This window comes from Scleropages formosus, chromosome 4 (genome assembly GCF_900964775.1).
Source record: "Scleropages formosus chromosome 4, fSclFor1.1, whole genome shotgun sequence".
NCBI lineage: Eukaryota > Metazoa > Chordata > Actinopteri > Osteoglossiformes > Osteoglossidae > Scleropages > Scleropages formosus.
Genome location: NC_041809.1, coordinates 28711788 through 28730499, shown reverse-complemented (window position 1 = coordinate 28730499; position 18712 = coordinate 28711788). Strand labels below are relative to the sequence as shown.

The 18712-nt window shown below is 37.6% G+C and overlaps 1 protein-coding gene across 10 annotated transcripts in view; it reads left to right on the top strand.

Moving 5' to 3' along the window:
- The window catches only part of zbtb20 (zinc finger and BTB domain containing 20), a 32552-nt gene extending 14464 nt beyond the window's left edge, over positions 1 to 18088 (top strand). Inside the window, exons 2-9 of one of the 10 annotated variants that reach the window (XM_018751810.2) lie at positions 2300 to 2373; positions 4589 to 4800; positions 4896 to 4948; positions 5355 to 5464; positions 5622 to 5656; positions 7108 to 7304; positions 11909 to 13453; positions 16222 to 18088. In XM_018751810.2, coding sequence (XP_018607326.1) covers positions 7211 to 7304; positions 11909 to 13453; positions 16222 to 16757 — 2175 coding nt within the window. In that variant the 5' untranslated portion in view covers positions 2300 to 2373; positions 4589 to 4800; positions 4896 to 4948; ... (1 more) ...; positions 5622 to 5656; positions 7108 to 7210 and the 3' untranslated portion in view covers positions 16758 to 18088. Of the gene's footprint in view, positions 1 to 2299; positions 2374 to 4588; positions 4801 to 4895; positions 5117 to 5354; positions 5465 to 5621; positions 5657 to 7107; positions 7305 to 7536; positions 7686 to 11908; positions 13454 to 16221 lie in introns of those variants that run through there. The other 9 variants (XM_018751809.2, XM_018751812.2, XM_018751807.2 and 6 more) reach the window with 9 other exon arrangements.
- The last annotated feature ends 624 nt before the right edge of the window (positions 18089 to 18712 follow it).

Sequence of the window (18712 nt, the reverse complement as noted above, 5' to 3'; positions counted from 1 at the left end):
GTCTTGTGTTCTGTGAGGCCCCTTAATTATTGAGAATTTGGTTGTATATCAACGCATATCTGCCTCCGCAAACATCCTTCGGTGACTAATAGTGCTGAACATTTGAGCTCAAAAGCACCAGTCTTAGGTATTATTTAAAAGGGTAGCAACTATTAAGGCAATCATAATAAAAATATACTATTTTTATTTTTGCTAGCTATACCGGTCCTGTACACATGTAATTATGAGGTGGGTCCTTCAGGAAACACTCACCAACCACAGGGTGACTAAAATTGTCAGTGAAATGAAATGGTCATCTCCCGAGGTATCCCCAGTTAAAAGATTTTGACTTTGAGGAGTTTTTTTTTTAATTTATGAGGCATTTCTTTCAGTTTACATGGACTGAGTTTGGATTTTGAAAGGATCCCAAGGCATTTACATTTACATTTATTTAGTTAGCAAATGCTTTACCACAATTCAAATTCCAGTAATGACTACTAGTGTTTAGCTGACAGTCATTCACACATCTATACAGTAGAGCAATGTAACACGCACGGTTGCAGCAATTTAGAGTGACCAGTTCAACTGAAACTCATTTCCTTATGAGGAAACCCATGCAACCACAGGGAGAACCTGCAGACTCCATACACACCGGTCGAACTCATGCCCAATCGCGCAGCCCGGGGGATTTGACATATTATGTTAGCTCATTGGGTGAGTGCAAAGTCATTTGCTTTCTTTTCATACATTTATTTTGTCTTTACTTTCTGCTTTGTTTTTTGTATTAAAGGTTCAATTAATTAATGCATAAAAATTAAATATATGTATGAATGTTGTGCTTGTGAGCATTCAAGTGTATGCCATATAGTAACTCAGAGTTGTCGACAATTGTACAGTACCAGCACCACTACTGCTGCTGCTACTACTACTAGTAATAATAACGATGATAATAATAACAATGATAATAAGCCATACGTCATTATAGAATAATAAGTGTTGGGATACTTCATGTTATGTTGTCTTATAGCTAATGTTAACTATTGAAGTAACTGAGTCCATTTTAATGGAACTTGGTGATATTTTAGCATAAATGGGTGTCATATTTTGTGGCTTAGGAATGCTTGGGAGTTCATGCTACAAAGACTTTTTCCGGAATGCATTATCTTTGAAAGACGACAAATTAAAAGAAATATTTGTGTATCATCGCAGGCTTACAGTGCTTGTCCTTTTCAGTCCCAGAGCTGAGTTTTTTTTTTTTTTTTTTTTTTTTTTATTTATTGTGTGAGGCTTGCGTGGGTTTCAGTCTTCAAATATGTTTCCTTGTAGTCATCACGTTAGGTGGACTGATCAGTGCTGAATTCCCCATGGATTTTGTGTGTTTGCTATGGATAGTCTGGCGTCTCATCTAGGAAAAGTGTCTGGCCTTGGACCAGTGTTGTCAGGTTCAGCTGATCCTCATGGCTATGGTCAGTATTTAGTTTGCTTATGTGGTTTTAAATATTTTATATTTTAAATAGTTGGTTTGACCTTTAAAAATGACACTCAGATAGTTTTAATTTACTTCAACATTTCAATGAGGTTCTGATTGAATTTTTACTCCATGGTTACATACAATGTCTTAAATTCTTTTGCTTCAGTAAAAACTTACAGCTTTGTAAAAGAGTTAATAAAGTTTCTTTGGATAAATTGCATTAAAAAGAGTAAAAGTTTTTGTTTACTTCATAAGCTCCTAGCTTTGTTATTCAACATAGTGTTGATGATATGTTATCAACTGTATTTATGCAAAAATAGTGTGTGAGTGACAGAAAGTGTGTGTTCCACTGATGTATGAATGAGTGACCCAGTGTGTCTAGCAGTGTAAGTCTTTGGGTGCTCTGGTTTCCTCCCACACTCCAAAGACATGCTGTTCAGGTCCCCCCCATAGTGTGTGAATGACACAGAGAGAGTGTGTTTCACTGATGTATGGATGAGTGATTCAGTGTAAGTAGTGTATCTAGTAGTGTAAGTCACCTTGGTGAATAAGGTGTGTGGGCTGATAACACTACATAGAGTTCATTGGAAGTCGCTTTGGAGAAAAGCATCTGCTAAATAAATAAATGTAGAAATACTCAAAAACCATACAATCATCAGTACAAACTGACCATGCGGTTTGAGAGGCACTACATCACTACCCTGCTACAATTCGTTGTTGCAGAGCAGAGACTAGTACATTCTGCAGCTTATCAGAATCTGTCCGTGCAGAATTTCAACTGTTTATATTGCTTTACTATCTTTTCTAAGCATGAACGGGTTATTGGAAACTATACCATTTGTTTTTCAGTGCACGTGAAGTGAGATTTCTGTCTTGTGACTACAGCTGAGACCTCAACATAAGGAATTAGAGCTCCATTCAATGTAAGTATTACATATAAAACAAATTATGGTGCATACACATTTAATTAAAAACACACAAACTGACTTGACATAACTACTGATTTAAATACCTCCATGCAATGTCATCTGGAGCTGCATATTTTTTTTTTTTTTTTTTTGTCTTTTGCTTTTTAACGATTCGCAGCCCTCATTTTATCTGCTTTCACAACGCGAAGCTGCATTGGGTCAACCAGTGCAAAAATTCTTTCACAATCTCCTAATAATGTTACATATTCAGAAAGCTCACTTAAAATATTTAGCTTTCACAAAATGTGACAAGGAAAACCACCCCTGTATTCAGGCCTCCACGCGTTCACGCCGATGCTGCTGTCTACATTTGAAATGTTCAACCTGTGGTCAGGCAGGGTGTTTTTACACTCTAATATTTTGTCCTGGACTGAGTGTCACTACTGCTTGGAACATTGCACATTTGGGTCAATGAAATAAACAGCAGTAAAGAATAGCTGTAAAGGGTTCACATGCCTGATTAACCACCATCTTGTTCAGCATAACATGGGAGTGCCATTTGAAATCTGTTAATGTAATTACACGTTCACAGTGAGGTTAAAACGGCAGCTTTTGTCTCCTTTCCACATTTCATTTTTTTTCTTGCGATTTTTAAAATGTTTTATTTTTTCCCACAGTTAGTTTTTTTTCATGTTCCAGTGTATGTTCCAAGTAATAATTTAGTTACGGGTCTATACTGATTTTGCAATAAGAACAAAAAAGCCTGTCATTTCATAGCATTTTTTTTTTTTTTTTTTTTTTTTTAAATTTTATAATTTTGATACAGGTCTTTCCAAGAAAAAAAAAAAAAAAGTGAAGCGAGAAGTCCAAAGGTCTGAGGAGATTTTGTTGAGAATTTGAACATTCACAGAGCTGCTGTAGTGCATCTGAATGACCATTTTGCATAAAAATCACAAAATTTTACCTCTGCTTTGAAGGCATACATTTTCGGTAGCAGCAGCTTCTTTACAATGTAGCGAGGCATTTACCGTGAATTGCTCTAGTGAAAATAGCTGGCTTCATACATTGATCAAATATTAGTAGTCTCTTTGGAGTACTGTGTCGGGGAGTAGCACTGCTGTCTCACGTGGCCGGGCTGATCGGGTAGAGGGTTTGGATCTGACTAGGTCAGTGTGGTGTGTGCATATTCTGCCCGTGTTCATGTGGGTTTCCCCCAGCAGTCGAAAGACAAGAGAGCTGGTGACTCTGAGTTGTCCATAGTAAATGAATGGTGAACGTGTGTGTAGCTACCCTTTGATAGACTGGTGTCCCATAGAAGGTGTACCCTGCCTAGCCTAGCGCGCCAAGCTTCCACTATGGACACTGGTCTGTCTCAACAGGTTATTCATAGTGAGTAAGTGATTATATTTATTAATATGGCAAATGCTGCTCTCTGAAACCACATACAAATTTGTTATTCCACGGGCCTGTTGTGAAAATAAAACAGACTCGTCGCGAACAGACTGAACGTAACTTAGTCGCTAACATTCTCCTGCTGAGAACATTTCCTGGCCTTTCATTCTGTAACGCGGGTTCACCGTTCCATCAGACTCCCATTGCTGCATATCCATTGGCCCTTTGTGATCGCATTATTTAGCTGCATGAATCAGATAACCCCGTCACTGTTCATTGCGTGTAATAAGTTTTGCGTTGGTAGCTGTGACAAAGATTAGCATGTCACAGAATTCAAAATGGCTGCTGTTCCAAATTGCATCTCTCACAAATTTATCTGTGAAAATCTGAGATCACTTAAAAGAGCAATTGCTGAGTGTGTTGTTTAGCATTCCCATGTTATTTAACGGATTTTTATAAACGTAGAAAGAGTAGACTGCAAAGAACAGCATATTTTCGTGCGGCCAGAGCAGTTTTGGAGACGTTTTTGAATGACTCCTGAGTAATCAATGATTTGGTATGACCTGAAGAAATGTAATAAAAAAAAAAAAAAAGTTTGGTTTATGTTTTTACACTGAAAAACGTTGCCTAAAATGGTGGACATGCCCATAATTATTCAGCTCTGCTGTACAAGATGTACAAGTGAATGTTTATTATTTTTTTTGAAGAGGCCAGGTATCTGTTCTACACAAATTTTACAGTGTATCTGTTGCCTACTTAATAATTTTGATAACTGAGCAAATCAAATATGTTGTTTATATTAAAAAAAAAAAATAAAAATCCCGTTTGGCCATCAAAGGTTTCTGCTGGACATCAACATTTAGAAAATGTCTTGACGTTTGGGGTCCAAAAAATTAAAAATATTGCAGACAGACGTGGGAAAAACAGAGGTAATAGAATTTTGAAAAGATTGTTGGATTTTGGAAAGACGACATGAATCCAGCAAATTCAACATGGAAATCCAACATGGGATATTTGTTCCCTGCACAAGCAAAAATTTAGCAACCAAAGGTATGTTCCTGCTTTAAACTCCCTGATAAACAGTACAACATAGGCTACTCTTAGTCAAGTACATGAAATATTAATAGTTGTTATCTCTTTTACAGATGCAAGAATCAAATTAATGGAAATATGAGATCACTACATAAAAGAGAACTAGGTAAAGGCTTGGGGGAGAAGAAGCCCAAATATTTTGAAATGTTGAGAGGCATGGGGAAGGACAACTTTGTATTTAGTATAACGCTGTAGAAGAAAAGAAATGCATAGTATTTTGCTTTTAATCAATAAGGATAATTTGGTGGAAAATACGAAGAGGAGCCAAACTGAGGTGAAAAAAATTGTGATTGCTGTTCTGTTATTTTCTACATGAGACATGCAAATCAGTGTTCTGTGATTTACCATAGGATATATTAAAAACTGTAAAAATCCAGTTTCTATAGCTGAACTTGTGAGAGAGAGAGAAACATTGTTTCATATTTGTTTTTTTTATGTATTGATGTTTTGAAGTAGTTTAGTAGTTCACTAGTGTATGCCAGTTACAGGATTTTTGATTTCTTTTGTTACAGGAGAGCACACAAAAAGGGCTTGTGCAAAAAAACAGTATCTTAAGAGAAAAAATAATGGCTTTTGGAGAAGGAAGGTGCCACTCTTAGACAAATGTTGAGCCTATGCAAAGGTAATGTGCTTATTATTATTTAGATGATTTGTTTGTATTTAATTTGATTGTAGTTACTCTATGTAAGCTTTTACTGTATGAATGCACAGTGGTAGTAATTTTTAACAAGTGATGAATCCAACTTCTTTAAAATCTAAAATATTCTTTGTCTTCCCAGATATAGTGGAGGCTCTTGAGAAACTGCTGCTTGAGGTAAGGCCTGTAATAATGTGTAGAAGCTCACACCATTTACTGTCACTTTCCATTTACCAGAAAGGTTGAATATCCCCTCCAGCCAGTGTGAAGGTCAGGAAGTTTAATCCAGTCATGACCAACTCAGATTCAAGATTCAAGAGTTTGTCATGTGTACCGTAAACAGTTTGTTACACCATACAATGAAATTCTTCCTCTGTGAATTCTCTCTGCAGCCTATGACATAAATTGTAAGGACATAAGGAAAGAAAAACACAAGGCGTAAATCACAAATTACAGAAATTACTATTAGTGCAAAAATCATAAATTTACAAAAATTACTGTTAGTGCAAAATTCCAAGAAACAAAGTTATATACGTATATAAAGTGCGCAATGTAAACATGGAAGTCGTACATGTGCAAAGTCCTGCAGAGGTAGATTGGGTCAATTCGCAGTTGAAAGGGAAGCTCACTAAGGAAGAAGGAGCTACTCTGTCTAATAATTTTTGAAAGGAGTTTTGATTAACTTTGACCATAGACAAAAGAGTGCATTTGCATTTAAAAGCTTCTTTTTGATTAGTTACTTTATATATGCTTACTTTTTAAAATAACTTTTATAAGGTGTCCTTAATTTAGACCATTGGGTAAGATGCAGATTTCGTGGTAAAGCGCAGTACAGGAACCAGATTAATTCAGTTTCTTTTCATGGTGTTTACAGCTTGTGTCTGGTGTTTGTGAGTGTTGATGATCAATAACATAACAAATGCTGTACATGTTTACTGGATAAATTTAACACAGCATTAAACTGGAATTTGTTGAAACAACATTTTTTCAGTCATTTTAGTTTAGTTTTAATTTTAATGTAGCTCAAAGCTAATAAAAACTGTATTTATTATAGTTATATCTGAGACTTTCAGAGCCTATCCAGCAAATAAATCAAAGCTGTCTCTATTATTACACTTTTATTGAATGTATAGTAGGCAAATCAAAATAAATCTGCCAAATGCTGACAGATTTTTTCACATGTTGCTTCATGTTGTTAAAAGATAATAAAATAAAAGTCCTGTGATGGAATGGCATACCGACCGTGAATTTCTCTGCCTCACATCCTGTGTTTCCATGATATGCTTTGGAAAACAGCAACTCTGCACAGGATGAGTAGTTGATGAAAATGAAATAAGTAAAAGTCTTAAGAGCATGTTGAATTCATTATGGCTTTATCTGAGTTTCTTCAGAACTTAGCCTCTGAACAAATTGAGGCATGTTAGTATTTTTAAGCTTATATTGTTTGTGATGTAGTGGTTTTATTTATAAACAAATCATGTTGCAAATGGCTGGTTTCAGTTATGTCCATAAGTTGAGATCCCAGTGTACCTAGTGTTCACATAAACGGAATAATGGAATTTTTAAAATTACATTCAAACGTTATACTGTGTTTCTGCTCTAATTTTTTCCTGATTTTTGCTCCATAGCTTAAGAACACGCAGCCTATGAGGGAACAGTGCTCAGGAGTATCAGCAGTAAAAAGCAGCAATGAGCAGTGACCTTATGCATGAACTCTGAACAACAACATCTATGGCATCCAGAAATGCAGTTGGAGGCACTGCCTCAAGAGGTGGTGAGTCAATGCCGCAAGATCTGCCACAAGAGGATGTAACTTCCATTATTAGTAAGTTGTAACTTGGAATAATTAACTATTTAACATATTCACATACAAGAAATTTTCAGTTGATCATTATCTGTCTAGTACAGTTTGATTTGTTATTAGTAAAAAGTATAACCTTCTATTTTCATCTTTTTAAAGTATTCTCACTGCTTTAAAGCTTTGGGAATAAAGAAGCAGAAATATAAATACAGCTGTGGAGAGATTTAAAGCCAACTGTTGTTTTGTATCTTAACAGCTGAAGTCTGGGCCATTTCCCCTGACAAAAAGGACGCAAATGTAAAGTTACATGCAGCAGAATCTGAAAAACAGTTGCACTTTTTAAAGCCAGGTGGCATAAAATATTTTTTTTCAATATTAAATACATTATTTTGTTTCTGTTTTCTTCCTGACTCATTCGTTTAAAAATAAAATTGTTTAAAATTATTAGTTTTTTTCATTGAAGTTCTTTCTTTCCAATTTACATATTTGAAATCTGCATGTCAGGATGTTTTAAATGTAGTTATAGAATAACTACTTTTAAAACATTTACATAATTTTTGTCAGGTCAAGATAGTGTCTTGAAGTCGTTAGAGTAGCACATTACCAGTAAGTACTCAGTGTTATTGTACACAAATTCTGGGGACACATTAGGTTTCCTTAACTGTTCACTCCCTTCTTTATTCCTACGGTATGGTGTACCAGTGTACTTCGGTACTCTTAAGTTCTAGTAAATGAACTGCAGTTAAAATGCAAAATACAGTGTGTTCTTGCACAATGGTCTGAAGTTTGTGAAGGGTTAAAACACATTTACATGTTACTTTTTCTGTATTTTTGGTTTGGATGGATATGCAAAAGATTTATGCATTAGGTCAGAACCATTTTCTCCCACTCAAAATCTTATATAAAACAAAAGTTCCTTGAACAGTATGTTCAACATAATTTTTTCCAATGAGGGTATTTTACAAAACACTACTTTTTTTTTTTTTTTTAAACATTCTTGATCTATCCAAAAGGCATATGGTGGTGTGGGGAAAATTCTTTTCATGTTAAAGGATTCTTGTTGATTGTGTAGCAATAGTACATTTAAACAGTCATGGAACACAATGTCAACAAGAGCTTTGTTCAGGGTGGTTTGAGGTGAAACACTTCCATGTGTTCAGCAGGGCTGAATTCTTCATGGTTTGTTCCAACTCAGCTTGCATTTTATGATGGTTACAAAAAAATAGCACAAACTTTCTTAATGAAAAGCCTGCTAGGTTTTGGATGAGCACACTAGTATTGGTGGGCTAATTAGACTTCCAAATCCTTCGTGCAGGAAGCCTACAGTCATAAAAAATGCCGGGTTAAAAGTAACTCGGTGCTGGATTAAACAGAAACAGAACAAATGCTTGGTTGTTTTCCTCAGCCTCCTTAGTTTCAACCCAATATCATTATTGGTTGCACCATCTGCTGTCTGTCCGATCATTTCCTTGTGCTGTTCTCACAAAATCATTCACAGCTGAGTTAAGTAAATCACTGCTGTTTTTTATCCTGCGTGTTAGTTAAGAACGTAACCCATGTTTTTCGGTCATTTCTTTTACCCAAGAGTCTTGGCTAGTTTGTTACTGAATGTTTTTGTCTCTTATTAACTCAGCATGGGTTACTTATAATCCAACATTTCTCAAGGCTTTACAGCAGTATTGCTGGAAGTGGACAGTTTTAGTTAGCGACATGTTTAACAAGTGTTTAACAGTGACTGAAAGGGTACAGCTGTCTATAATTGTTTCAGTTTTTAATAGGGGCCCTGCAACACTGGCAGTCCGCATGGGTGTGACTTGTGTGATAAATGTTATGTTTAGTGTCTGTCTTTAGCCATTGTCTGTACTATGCTCGGAATTTCACCAAATCCACGTAAGGACTTTTCTCCAAAAATGTCCCAATTGGCAGTTTTCACTTAAGTCCCACATAACCTGTTTGAGGTACCTTGTTTGTACAGGTACACATTGTCAGTAGTTCATGGGAAGCAGCCTGAGGTTGGTGCTATTCAGTATTATTAAATCCCATGTGATTCAGCTTAACCTTCCTCATGAGTTGGTATAGCACTAATGAAACAGTGGGGGATACCATTCCAATCGGTTGTCATCCTAAAATGTTTTAAATTAGCACACTCTGCATTTGTCAAAAAGTTAATATCTAATACAACTTTTTCCGCAACACTTGACCAGCAATTGCATGACAATAAACCAGTCATCCTCTACTGAAATGAACAACTTAACAAAGATCAATATGAAGTCACATATTTGCCAAATGTATTGCATGCCTTTGCACTGAAGATAGATATAAAAAAATTATAGAAGTATAATATAGAATTATATTATAGAATAGGAGGCATAAGGGAAGAGAACACTTGGTACAAACCTTGGGATTCTTCTCCATATATTTTTGTAGAGGTAAAACTTTAATGAACATTAAAGAAAACATTCATTGTGAATCAACCATTGTGTATGAGCCAAACCAATGCAGACAATATTTCTAAAACCTAAATCAACTTATAATGGAGTATGACATTAGCTGTAATACTATCAAATCGCTGTACCTTTCAGCTTGTTCACCTGTTTCCTATGATACTGTTCTGGATTTTAAAAAGTCTTAAGATAAATGCATGTGCCATTTTTCTGTTAATTGCTGCCTAATGGATACAGAATGCTCCATGCATTTCAAAATCCTTTAAAATCCAATCATCTGAAATATACTGCAAAAGTTTTGAAAATGTTTTGTCTTTGTTTTGGATTCTTGTCAAAGAATTATATTCAGGAAAGAAATAAATAGATTATTGTGACATACAGCCTGTTTTCTGTGTACCCTGTAGCACTGGTGTTTAGTAAAAATGATACTGGTCAAATTAAATAGGTTCAATAGCAATATGTTAAAATCTGTGGCAAACGGAGAAACCTGGTCCAGATGTTCAGGTGTTTGCCGAGCTTGGCATTCACACCTCAAACGTTTCATCACCAGTCGAGGTGACATCATCAGTGCTCAGTGTGTGATTGCTTTGGTTGCTTTGCTCTAAAATTCTGACCTTGTCTCAGCGACTAAAAACTTCACACTATGAACCTGAAGTTGATGCGCCAAGATGTTTAAACGCCAGACAGTGGAAAAAATGCACCCATTGTGTTTTAATGTGTCGTGTCTTAGGCAGCAAGTAAACACCAGTGACACCGCACTGTTGACATCGCAGCAAACTGTTGGATTAATTTTTCTTTTATTAAAAAAAAAAAAAAAAAACCAGGAATTAACTAATGTGTCAGAGAGAGAGGAAAAAAAAATCATGGGCACTTCCACTGCGCTCTTTGGCAACTTTTTTCATGGTTAACATATTAAACCAGTCGTGGCAGATGTATCTGCACTAACTGACAGTTATTTCCATATCAGTATTCATGGTTCCTTAAAAAAAACTTCTACAAAACTGCTTCCTGATATTTTTGTACTTCAAAAAATGCTCATTGTAAAGTGCAAAGGACATGTTTCTGTAATGAACAATAAAGCTGTCCTGGGGCGATGAATTTACAGTATTTTAATTCAATAATAAATTTGTGTCATTTGAAAATTTTAAGTACTTCAACTGTATTCTGTATTTTTGCTCAAAAACTAACTAATACATATTTACCTTGCTAATTTTTAACTGTAATTTCTGTCCTGTTGCTGAAAGAAATTAGAAAATTGGAAAATCACCATTTAAAAGCATTAAATATTATGTTATAATAATTTTAAATCAATCCAAATACAGTGGAGTTATGTCAGCAACTGACAAAGTTACAAGAAATTTGAAATGTATCAGTGAAACATATCCTCCTAATACACCAGCTACTCAACATCTGTTCTGATTTGGCTGCCGAGTCATCAATTTGTGCCAGTAGACATACAGTACATAATTAATGAAAAATAAAAAGTTTCTCAAGTTTGATTTTATATTTTTCATTTGCTTTAGTGTCTACGGTATAATCATAACCACTGTTTGTACATTTTGCACAAAATAATTTTCTTAAATAATCATGTGTATGTAGTTGTTATTGCTGTGTATTATATTTGAGCAACTGCATAGTGTGTCATTGTTAACATTGGTGCCTCATCAGATGTTAACAGAGACCGACATGGAGTTTATAGCAGCGTCTCCACCTCCTGTGTGACAACTACTGACATGTTTCTAAGCTCAGACCAACAAAACCTTTCCCCTGCAATCTTTGTTAACATTTGGTCACATTTTATTAGGATATTTTATTAGGATATTTTCACATTTTTACACAACCTTCGGATTTTCCTTGCCCGGGACTTTGGTGTTACCATAAAACTTGTATGTACTGTATTTCCTCACTGTAACCATTCCCTTTGTCTTGTGCTGTCATCATGAAAATGGTCAAAAACTGTAGTCAGTGCATTGGAAATGTTACTAGAACTAATTTCTCTACAAATACATGTTCATTGGCAAAAATAATTGATAAAAGTATTTCCACAGTTCAAGCGTTTTGTAATGGTAATGTGTGTTTTGGGAGAATACGCGTTAAGGAAAGCAGGATTTGATGATATTACAAAGTATATTTTCCAATTTCAGTGTTGGGCTTTATGTCTTTGTGGTTTGTTTTATGTGACAGGTGATATTAGTTGCAAGGGGATGACCGAGCGCATTCACAACATCAACCTCTACAACTTCAGTAATTCTATACTCGAAACCCTCAATGAACAGCGAAACCGCGGGCACTTCTGTGACGTGACTGTTCGGATCCATGGAAGCATGCTGCGAGCCCACCGTTGTGTACTTGCTGCCGGGAGCCCCTTCTTCCAGGACAAGCTGCTCCTGGGCTACAGCGACATAGAGATTCCCTCTGTGGTCTCAGTGAAGTCCATCCAGAAGCTGATAGACTTCATGTACAGTGGGGTGTTGCGAGTCTCCCAGTCGGAAGCCTTACAGATTCTCACAGCAGCCAGCATCCTCCAGATAAAAAATGTCATTGACGAGTGCACTCGCATAGTCTCGCAGAATGTGGGCTTGAGCGGGACCGGCGGCTTCCCTTTCATTACGGGAGACTCGGGACAAGAGACGCCGAGAGACACCCCAGAGTCAGGAAGTTCGGGCCCAAGCAGTGACACGGAGATGGGTTACATGCAGCCTTCGTCACAGCAGAGTTTGGAGCGCGTTTACACGTCGCTGTACTCCTGCTCCAGCGTCTCGCTGCAGAACGGGACTCGGGAGCGCTCGTACTTCGGAGGGTCCATCGTGGGCAGCTACGACTCCGCCCTGTTCATACAGAAAGACCAGAATGGACAAGACCCCGCCTGGGTCACTCGTATTCATGACAGGACACAGCAAATGGAACATTTCCTCTCCAACCCAGAGACCACCCACTGCCGCAAACAGTCCCGACCCGGGCGCCTTAAGACCGACAACATGCACATAAAACAGGAAGCCGAGGATGATTATGGCTGCTTTGGACAGGAGCGAGAGATGGAGGAGAACGCGGAAGACATCGATCAAACCGAAGATGCTGAAAGTGAGCCCAAGGGTGAGAGTTTTGACTCCGGCGTGAGTTCGTCCATCGGCACAGAGCCCGACACCATGGAGCAGCAGTTCCTGACGGGCTTCGGAAGGGAGGGGAGCGGAGACATGGTGCAAGGGGAAGGGCCTCCGCTGCAAATAGAAGTGACTGATTCTTCCCCCGAGCAAACAAACGATTCTGATGACAGAGGCGTGTGTCAAAATCCGAGCGAACTGGGAATACCCGCAGCAAACCCCGTCATATCGCAAACGCTGCCCAATTCTCAAGTTTATCTCCACCAACCTGATAACCTTACCAGCAACCTGCGAATGCCTCTCACCTTGACCAGCAACACCCAGGTTATGGGCACTGCCGGGAATACCTTCCTGCCTACTCTCTTCGCCACACAGTCAGCTGGAAGCAACAAGCCCTTTCTTTTCAGCCTGCCCCAGTCTGTGGGAGGCCAGCAACCCCAGTTTGTAGCAGTGCCTCCTTCTAATATGCCCCCCTTTGCCAACCAACTGCCGACCCAGCAGCCATCAACACAGCAACAAGTGGGCGGAGGAATGGGACAGGGTGAGAAGAAGCCCTACGAGTGCACTCTCTGCAGCAAAACTTTCACTGCCAAGCAGAACTACGTAAAACACATGTTTGTGCACACTGGTAAGTAATGCTCCTTTAAACCTTGCATGTGCAGATATTCAGGTTACCGTCAGATTTATCATGCCTCAACACATGACGCTTTAGTGAGACAGGCCACATCCTTACCGATGACGAGAAATGTTCCGAACCAAGTTTGTAATTGCACTTCTTCGATTTTATGAATCCACTGCTAGGTATTAGTTTTGCGTGGCCCAAAGAAATTCTTTTATTTTTCCGTATCATTTTTTGCCCACAGTGACCCAGAGAAGTGCTTGATTGTAACAATTTATGGTGCACTTCAGAATAGTAGGGGATAGGAAAAGCAGTACCTATAATCTGTACAGGTGGCATTTTAAATACAAGTGAACGTTTCCACCGTTAAGCCCCGCTGAACACCACTGAGTCATGCAATATGCAACTAACAAGTAGAGGCAACAAAAATGCAGTGAATTGGCTTAAAATATGTGGAATATATTGCTCTAAGCTAATGGCAGCATGCTTAAAATATAATTATTTTAATTGTGTCTCAGTTCCTTAATTATTTGCTAATTTAAGATTTAGCTGAGAACAGGGAATTGGCATTTTGTGCGAAAGGATATACGCTGCATGTTCTGCATGTCTAAATCAAAAAGCATTTTAATAGCAGCTGGTGGAAAGAGATAAAAAAACGGAAAAATTAAGCGCAAGCATGAGTGAGCAAGAAATATGTTATTTGTAATTGTAAATGGAATAGTTTCAGCACAACAGCTTTGCCGTCATACTGGGTGTCCTAATTTATGTTCAACTTTAATGAGGAAAAAAATGGCTTAAAAAAAGTGATTGTTTGCATACAGTAAAGAAGTTTAGGGAATAAGAGTGTATAATATTTTGTTTTATGTTCGTCCAATACATCTGTTTTCTATGGAAAAATTATAGCCTTCCCAGAGACATTAAATTGCCTTGTACCCTACAGTCTGGATTTGGGTGCGAACCCCCCTTGAAGTACAACACCCTTGGCTGGGTGAGATGGGAGAAATTGTACCCCCCTTTTTTACCCATAGTACCACACAGCAAAGCCTTTTTTCAGCCAGGTGCCTTCAGGGCTGCACATGGAACTGGGCAAATGCTGTCACAGAGTGAAAAGAAATGGGCAGTCACATCACCGCATACTGTCGGAGTTGTGTATGTCTTCTCTTCTACCGAGCGTGCAAGGGTATCATCAAGAGCAGAATGTAATATCAGGATCGGTACAAACCGACTGACCCCAGGTTCCACCCCTCCATGTATATCAGAGTCATACACTGAAGCAGCCAGTTTTGATCCTGGTCCTGTGCTGGTTTTTTATTTCAGCTTTTTATCATCTTTTTTCTTGATGTCTGTCTCTTAAGTGGCTCTGCAAATTTGAATAACTTAGATCAAGTTGAAATACAGCTCTCCGGTTCTTTACATGGACTTGGAAGCGAAGCTGAAATTTTGCACGGAATGTAGTCCGCAATTCTGCTGTGTCTTATACACATTTCTTCATAGGTTTTTTTTTTTTTTTTTTTGTTTATTGAAATATTTGATTCATTTATGTTGGTTACAATAGTCAGAACAGTGCTTTCAAAAAGATTTCATTTTCTTTGCTTCAGGCAAGCAATTTGGAAATTTTTTGGCCAAGCGTCGCACATTTCATGTTTGATTTGCCACACTTGTAACTGGGCTCAAAATCCTGTTACCTGAGCAGTATAGGTTTCAGTTTTTTTTTTTTTTTTTTTTAAATTTAAATATTTTGTTACATTTACATCTAAAGCTATGATTACAGTCAGAGCTTATCATCTGGTTTGAAGTCATAGATGCTTTTTGTACAATTCCATGATTGATGTCATTCTCTACTGTCCAGATTTTAATCTGTTTACTCGCATAATCCAGCACAGAGGCCATGGAGCTAAAATGACCGTGGCAACTTGGCCTGTTTTGCTGACCATTGCGGTAATATTCAGTAGCGATGACTTCAGTTTTATAAACAGTATATAGTAAAGCTACTGTGCATTTCCTGATTGTCATATTTATTGGTAAGATCGCCCACATTCACGCACAACACGAGTGTATCCGGCATCCCCATTAAAAACTGCAGAGCCAGTCGAAAGATTGAGCATTTTTAGACAAAAGTGAGTTAGTTGTTGATGAAAAAGGGCTGCATTCATATGTCATAATAAAACACTCAAATATTTACCCTCAGACAGCTGGGAGTTTTACATTTCTGGCTGTATTTTTTGCAGATGTGGAGAGTTGGCAAGCTTTACTGTGAGACGGTTTGATCTAGTATGTGACTTGCATACTGTGACAGGGGTGCATCAAGAGTTTTTGGTTTTACATATGGCCTGCAAATTCCCAGTCAAAATCCCGTTAAACCTATGAAAACATTTACATTTGATTTAATATGAGTCCTCAAAGGTGCCAGTGGGTGTTGTTCTTTAAGGGGGATGAAAATCCATTATGGACAAGTAGTCTATCTATCTATCTATCTATCTATCTATCTAAGTCCACACATCCATTTTACACTCCAGCTTCTGCAAGAGCAAGCAAGTTCTGCTTAACAGCAGGTTCCGCATGTGTGTTGGAGCACTGACTGCTTTGTTAGTTAAGGCCCTGAGGTGGCTGAAGTTCAGATTCCTGCCACTTGAAGTCTGGTTTACTTCTTAGAGAGCACTTAATATCTGTTGCCTCTGTGAAAACTTTGCATGAATCAATTACCCTTCCCAAATGTGGGAGAAATGATGTTTTTCCGGCTGCTGATAAATCAATTCTAAATTTGATTTAATTTTTAGGTGAGAAACCGCACCAGTGTAGCATCTGTTGGCGCTCTTTTTCCCTGAAGGACTACCTAATAAAACACATGGTGACACATACAGGCGTGCGTGCCTATCAGTGCAGCATCTGCAACAAGCGCTTTACCCAGAAGAGCTCTCTCAATGTGCACATGCGCCTGCACCGTGGTGAGAAGTCCTATGAGTGTTATGTCTGCAAGAAGAAGTTCTCCCATAAAACGCTACTGGAGAGACACATGGCACTGCACAGCACAGGCGGGAGTGGAATCGCAGGTGTCGCTGGGACAGGGGCTCCTGTCTCCATCCCAGTGCCCATGGCTGTGTCTGAACCTGGTGCCGTAGCAGTGACCCTGACCATGCCTGTGAGTGGAGGAGCTGGAGTTGGTGGTGGGGCAGGGGTCAGTGCAGGCATGGGTATGGCAGTTGAAGCTGGCTGTCAGGAGGGGACCACTAACATGTGTTCCATATGCCCTGCCAAGTTTGACCAAATTGAACACTTCAATGACCACATGCGTCTGCATGTATCAGATGGATAAGTACAAAGCAAAGACAACTTTAAAAAAAAAAGGCACTAGATTTTTCTTATTTTGGGGTATGAAAAATAACAAGTATAGACACTGGCACATTGTGTTTTCCAGATGAGACAAAATGCTTTTTTTGGTACTCTTTAGAAAAAAAAAAAAAAAAAGATGGTGGCCTTAAGGCTATGTAGTTTGATTTTGGTCCACTGGTTGGATCCTTACTACAGGCCTCTAAATGTATTCTTTTCACTAAAACTGATTTCTGTGTTGAACACTACCAAAAGGCCTACTATCTCTAAAAAACACAATCATACACTTATTAACATATAAAAGCACACATAAACATACAGAAACACCAGTGAAATGTTGCAAATATAGACATGTTCCCATATAGACCATTATGGGCACTCTGAGTCCAAGCGTACTGTGGTATATAGGCTCCTTTAAAAAAAAAAAACTGAAAGTACCTGGCTTGTACTTTAATTTAAGTTTAAAAGTAATGATGGTCACAAGTTTGCCTTTTGTATAGAATGAGGGAAGTAGAGTTATCCGTATGACACTGGGTTATTATTTATTATAATAGTATTGAGGGATTTAAATGCAGCTGTCATTATATACAAGTAAATTTTCATAATTGTACTAAAGTGTAACTTCCTTTACAGTAAGTGAGTAATGGAGTGATAGTTTGTTTTCATTTTGATGGTTCAGGGAAAGTCTTCAAAATAGCAGTTTATTAATATCAGAGCAAAAATGAAATATTAATTTTTTGCATACACTGCCACTGATAGCTTAAAAGACTGTTAAGGCTATATGACCTCTTCCACTTAGAAAATGTGAGTTCGGAAAGAGAAGTGTTTTTAATATTTTTTTTTTTTTTTTTTTTTTTGGTTTCTTATGTTTTTTTTCCTCGAAGGATTGCAGCATTAGACTAATGTGTGCTGCCTATTGTTGTCTTCATTTTTATAGCTGCACCTTTACTGCATTAATAACATGCTTCAGACTGTTATCACCTGCTGTTTCCAAAAACAGTCGCAATTGGCAGATTATCAAAAGGTCCATCAAGAATGAAGGTAACAGCAGTGGTTTGGATCACATTAAAAATAATTTTGTCCATTGTCATAAATAACCACCTTCAGCTGTGTCCCTTAAACCCTTTCTGTATGTCCTGTTAGCAACTCCGTGACTCGGCTGTTTGGCCAGGAGGTTAAGACTAAAATGCACTACTTACGACATATTGGCCCCTCCTGGTGAATTAAAGAGTCAGCTTTTACTTACAGGAAATAATAGAATTGGAAAAAAGAAATAAAAAAGGTCACCTGTCATCTGCTTCTTTTTGTAATTATTAATATTATTAATGATTATTATCACTGTTTCTGTGTTGTTTCAATGTTATTAATAATGATAATTGTAATAGTTATTATAATATTAGCAGTTGTATTGTTATATTATTATTGCTATAATAATATAAATGTAAGGTAGCTCAGAGGTGGATAAATGATTAAAGTACATTCTCAAATTTAGAGGCTGATGTAGGTACACAGTACGCAAGATTTTGGAGTAAATGAGTGTCACTCAAAAGTGCTCAGATATTTGTTTCTTGTGGTATTTTATCAAGGTTAGGAAGCAATTGTCCTTAAAAAAGGTAACTGCCTACAATTGCAATTTAAAGATTGCTCATTTCTTTGAGTAGCGGATAAACAGTATCTTCAGAAAACTAGCGAAACGCAACAGACCGCAATTAGTGTGAACTTCTGTTTTTGGAATTAGTCTAAAATGCTGAATTCTAGACTAAAACAGTGCTACTTTGCACAACTGCTACAAATGCCTCCGCTTAAAAATGACTTATTTTACTAAAGAAATTCTACATTTTTAGTTCTTGTTTTAAATGAAATATTTTCCTTTAATGCTTGAGAGGAGGACTGCATTGTTTTCTTGCATATATGTTGCACTGCTTAAACCAATAAGTGCAC